Below are 5,912 nucleotides of genomic sequence, written 5' to 3'. Positions count from 1 at the left end.
AAGTTTAAATTAAATCAGATGGATGTGAAAAGTGCCTTCTTGAATGAAATTCTAAATGAGGAAGTGTATGTTGCTTAACCCAAAGGATTTGTGGATCCTTTTCATCCCGAGCATGTGTATAAACTTAACAAGGCCCTTTATGGCCTCAAACAAGCTCCCGGAGCACGGTACAAGTGTCTAACCCAATTGTTTGTCAAGGGTACAGATAAGGAGGAGTTGATAAAACTCTCTTTGTAAAAAGTTCTAATAAAAAACTTTGTGATACTCCAAATTTATATGTTGATGACATTGTTTTTGGAGGAATGTCTTAGGAGATGGTCGAGGTCTTTGTGAAACAAATGCAGGATGAATTTGAAATGATTATGGTAAGAGGACTATCCTATTTTCTGAGATTTCAAATCAAACAATTTAATGAGGGAATCTTTATCTCACAAAGCAAATATGCCAAGAATTTAGTTAAGAAATTTGGTCTTCAAAGTGCCTGTGGTAAAAGAACTTCTGCTCCAACTCATGTAATAATGTCAAAAGACTCCAATGGAACTAATGTTGATGAAAGTCTCTATAGAAGCATCATTGGGAGTTTGCTTTATTTGATTGCCAGTAGACCTGACATTGCTTTTTCTGTTGGTGTATGCGCTAGATATCAGTCTTGTCCTAAAAATGGTCATTTACTCAGTGTAAAGAGAATTATCAAATACATAAATGGGACTAATGATTATGGCTTATTGTACACTATTGATACCAATAACGCTCTAATTGGCTAATGTGATGCTGATTGAGTAGGTAGCTCATAGGATAGAAAGAGTACATCCAGAGGTTGCTTTTTTAGGGAACAACTTGATTTCGTGGTTTAGCAAGAAACAAAATTGTGTTTTCTATCTACAATAAAAGCAAAATATATTGTAACAGGGAGTAGTTGTACTCAATTGATTTGGATGAAGTAGAGTTGATGGTGTATGATATCTCACAAGATGTTATGACTCTTTTCTATGACAATATAAGTGTAATCAACATATCCAAAAATCCAGTTCAACACAGTCGTACTAAGCATATAGACATCATACATCATTCTATTCGTGATCTTGTAGAAAGTAAGCATATTTTATTAGAGCATGTTAACACAAAAAATCAAATAGTTGACATTTTTACTAAGGTTCTTGATGTTGATTGTTTTGAGGCTTTGAGGGTAGCCTTGGGTATTTGTGTTTTTAAGGCAAAGCAATTAGTGTCATGGGCTGTTCAACTAAGAATCTCGGCCCATCAGTTGTGAAAGCCCATAAGGCAGATCATGCAATTAACTACCTTAATTGTGGTTGGTGAAAACTTAGGGAAGTTTAATTGTGGTTTAACTTCTGATTGTTATTTGAATTTAAATTATAGGAGGTTTGATCATGGCAGGTTTCCTTGTTGCATTGTGGGTTTCTTTCTCTCTCAACTGCCTTTGTTCAAAATTTTTATTCTTGATTGCTTTTCTCAGTCATTTCTAATGGTGAGTACTTGCCAAGAGACTCACACATCTGATAGTAAAATGGTAAGATATAAAGAAAAAACTAAGCACAAGATGCATGTTGTTGATGAAGTTCCATTGCCTCTTACAAATAAATATGGTGTTCGTGTGTGAGTTCTTCCTATTGAAATTAAGGAAGTTGGAGTTCCTCCTTCCTCCATAAGAGGAAGACGTTCTAGAACAAGTCAACCATCAGAAACTAAAGAGAAAGAAAAAGTAAGTTTGTCATCCTTAATGATAGATGATTTAATTGGGGTTGGTGTTGATATTGTTCCAACTAAAACTCCTTCCAGTGGTGAATCTGATCACAAGCATGTGTTAAGATTGGTCTCCTAATTTTCCTGGAATCTCGTTGTTTGTAATGATACACATTGTTTGATGAATAAAATAACTGTTATTTCATTCTGGCATTTACTCATATCCAATAAATAAAGCTCCATGGTTATCTTATGTAAACTTAAGCATGTATATGTGATATACAAGTGGATCATGCCTTAAGTGATAACCTAAATAGGTCTATAGTATAAGGATTAAGGTGATCCACTTGATCCTGGTGACACTACGGATACGACCCATTTTGTAGAGGTTTGCAAGTGTTGTAAACTACTACAGATGGTAGATTTTGACCATTTATGTGGAGACATACGAACGAGGGGGTCCTCTACAAAGATTTTGTATAAGACTGGACCACAAGATGACTAGAATTTGTATATAACGTCGTTGATACTAGAGACTTACATCTCACCTAAATGACCATAGGTGACACGACCTCAATTTTAGTGTTTTGGGAACTCCTGCCTTTGAGGGCAGTCCTTTGATTAGTATGGGTGAAAGTGGCCAGATTGTGAACTCAACATGCCTACCTTTTTGGTAACTTGTCTAATTTAGGAGCTGGGAACTCATTACACAAGATGGAATTCACTCCTTTCTCGAAGTAAGGATAAGTAGAGATATTGCTCCCTTAAGGGCTGATTCCGGGGCTTGAACATAGTGGCCATAGCTTCTCTTTGGAAGAGAGAACTCAGTCATATTAGGACTATGGCTTATGTTCATTAGAGGAATCAATGGTACTTAAGGAGTTAAATGTAACTATAGGGACATAACAGTTATTGGCCGACTGTACTTACGAGCGATCTGTGAAGGGTTGTCGCACTGTTGATTGGTTAAGATGGACACATAATATATCTGTGGTAAAGAGAGTTCAACTGTCGGTCTTTAGTGAAGTGTCTAGCAGTTAACGGATGGTAGATCTCATGACTAAAGAGTTTAGTCAGTTATTCACGTACCGTTGGAGCTTCGAGCTATAGGTTCATAAGGTCCCCTTAGTAGCTTAATGGATTTAGTTGAGGATTAGTTCTTGGTGTTGATTTGAAATGTTCAAACCGACAAGAGGTAATTCGATTATATATGATATGATCGATATGATGTATGAGATACATCTAGTGGAGGATTAATGTAAATGAGATTTACATTAAGAGCCATGAAATATAAAAAGTGCATGTTTCATGAGATGAAATATTAAAACTATAGGTTACAAATATAATATGATAAGTTAGTTATCATTTATACTTATAATATTAGTTATTGGATAATTAATTATTTTTCTCTAATAACCAATTGAGTGAGAGGTTATAGGTGGTTTCATGGTAACCATGAGATAAAAAAGAAAAATGTTTTCCTAATTTTGGTAAGTTTTTACAAGCTTGAGATTTGTGAATTGGAGATTTCCTCTCTCGGAATTACTCAAGGTAGTTGTCAAGTAAATAGGATTTACTAAGTGACAGCTTGGATAAGGTAAACGATCGTGTAGTGTTTGTAGGCGACAGACACTTAGATAAGTGATGAGCTAAACGATCACATAGCTTTTGCTAGACGATCTTTTAGTTTTTGCTAAACGATTGGGCATCGACCTATACGATAAGTTCTACCAGCATGAGTGTATCGTCTTGCCTAGAAATCCTAAAGAAATTATTGAACCTTCTGTTGAAGCTTACGTAGACGATAGGTATTCGTAGGTAGTTTAGTTGATGATATTATTCTTGAATCTGGTTATGTTTTTGCTAATATGACTGTTCAAACTTTTGCTTTGAGTTGTGTTCTAATGTTGTTATTTCAGAGTGCATGAATCTAAGTATTTTTTGTTCCTACTTCAACTGTAATGTCGGTTCATGATAATGTTGAAATTGCTGCTGATTTAGAAAAAAAATGAAGGTGTAAATACTTCCGCTGAAAGTGTTTTGTGTTGGGATTGGTGTCCTAGTTCTCCCGGAGTCTCGTTGTTTTATAAAAGATACATATTGTTTAATGAATAAAATAATTGTTATTTAATTCTAGCATTTACTCATATCCAATAAATAAAGCTCATTGGTTATCTTATGTGAACTTAAGCATGTATATGTGATATACAAGTGGATCATGCCTTAAGTGATAACTTAAATAGGTCTATAGTATAAGGATTAAGGTGGGATATTGATAACGGACAAAAATGCACGTTATTAGAACGCAAAGATATAAAACAATGTGGGAATGCGACGATAAAAATATGCAAAATCGTGTCCAAAAGCATTAAGTTGAGAATATTGCGATCACATGCACCCATCGCATTAAAACAGCTAACTTACTTATTTTGTGTAGGAAAATGCGTTGGCGTAAAGCAAATTGCGATCTAAGGAACTCGGCGCCCGTGCGCATTAGAAGATTGCGACCATAAAGCTATGCGATCATATGCGCTCGCGAAGATCTGCTCAAGAAGGTGGCCGTATAAAGACAGCACATCAAGGTGAAAGCATATTAAATCATGATGGGACGGAAAGCTGATGATAGTTGAATCTGAATTTAGTTGACAAGCCGTTAATGACACATTTTAGCAAGTACACTCAACTTTTCGGTGACCATTTGAGAGAAAAGTTCGATATATGACCGCCCATCATTGCAATCATTTGAGAGAAAAGTTCTTCACCTTGAAGCTCTATAAATACCGAGGGCCACCTTCGTCAAAGGAGTTTGGAGTTCCAGAATATTTGAGTTCGATATATACACTGTTCGCCATATACATAGAATATAGATCATAGATAGCTGTTAGTTTGTAATTCATATACTTAGAAGGCGGAGGTGAGCGAGGAGAGAAGACGCCGAAAGATCATTCCTGGTTAGCTGGAGAGACTGCTAGAAAGTGCTGCAAACAGAGAGACGGCCGACTCTTGCGAAAGCAAGAACATTCTTTTGAGCAGAATAGAGTAAAACACACTGTAAAAGCCTCGGGAAGCAAGACATTGCTACCGGGCTCCCTATCCCTACTTTCTATTGTCGTTCTGTATTCTTATTTTATTTATAAAAATGGAATTTGCATCTCTACATTTGTTCAATCTCTTCACATTACACATGAGTAACTAAACTTCCAAATGGGTTGAGAAGCACTTAGGTAGCATGACCTAAAATCTTCATTTTATGCGATCATCTTATCTTATGTATGCATCCCTCACCCTTTAAAGATACTTGAGAGAGTAGTCTAAAGAAAGAACCTAAACTTGAGAGAGTCAGGTTAGAATCTAGGCTTGAGAAAGTCAGATTAGAACCGCATAAGCGAGAGATAGAGACTTAGAGATATGTTCTGTTTGCTATCATGCATCGCATGCACCCTAGAAATTGGATATGATAGTTTGTGGTCGTCTTGTGTATGTGTGTATCATTAATCATCGCATGGACAAGAATAGAGGCTTAGACATAAGTCCTATAGACATTATCGTATACATTGCATGCGTCCTAAAATTATGAACTATGGCATTTTCATTGAGAGATGACATGTTGTTGTGTGTGTGTAGCATGATCGCATAACTTGAACGCAATCTTAGAAAGTGTTAGCTAAAACCCTTTTCAAATCGTTCCCCACATACTCATTATATCTTTCGCTGTCATTGACTCTTTACTCAATTCCGCCGCATAGGATTTATACTTTCAACAATATACCAACCAACTTATTTGTTTTTGTCACCGCAAAAGAATCAAAATTTACCATCGCATATTGTCTCAGTAGTCCCTGTGTTCGACCCTGGGCTTACCAGGCAACCTAGTAGGATTTATACTTGGATTTTACTAGTAAAACTTGCATGTCCAACGCATAGTTCACCACCACAATATCATACCATTATTTCATCATATTCACAACGCATCAAGTTTTTGGCGTCGTTGTTGGGGACTACGGCAGTACATATTGCGTTAATAGTAACTTTTATTTTCTTTGCAACTTTCGACCTCTGTGCACTGCTCTCCTTTGGTAAGGGAAGAAATGGGTGGTCGTATGAGTGAAGGACAAGTTCTGAAGCTCAACTACGACCCAGAGATTGAAAGAACGTTCAGAAGAAGAAGAAGAAACAACTGCCGACAACAGCAAGAGAGAAATCCCAAC

At 36.4% G+C, this 5,912-nt stretch overlaps 1 protein-coding gene across 1 annotated transcript; it reads left to right on the top strand.

Annotated features, from left to right (window-relative positions):
* Window positions 1-314: 314 nt before the first annotated feature.
* On the top strand, window positions 315-764 carry LOC120072103 (uncharacterized mitochondrial protein AtMg00810-like). Its single transcript, XM_039024515.1, has one exon. It carries the CDS (start codon window positions 315-317, stop codon window positions 762-764), a length of 450 nt encoding a protein of 149 aa, XP_038880443.1.
* Window positions 765-5,912: the final 5,148 nt, after the last annotated feature.

This window comes from Benincasa hispida, chromosome 2, assembly GCF_009727055.1.
Source record: "Benincasa hispida cultivar B227 chromosome 2, ASM972705v1, whole genome shotgun sequence".
NCBI lineage: Eukaryota > Viridiplantae > Streptophyta > Magnoliopsida > Cucurbitales > Cucurbitaceae > Benincasa > Benincasa hispida.
Note: the sequence above shows the minus strand (reverse complement) of the source record. Positions and strands in the feature narration are given on the sequence as shown.

What these genes read in the sequence shown, in the direction of transcription:
- LOC120072103 (XM_039024515.1), top strand. Translation starts at nt 315, where the DNA reads ATGGTCGAGGTCTTTGTGAAACAAATGCAGGATGAATTTGAAATGATT.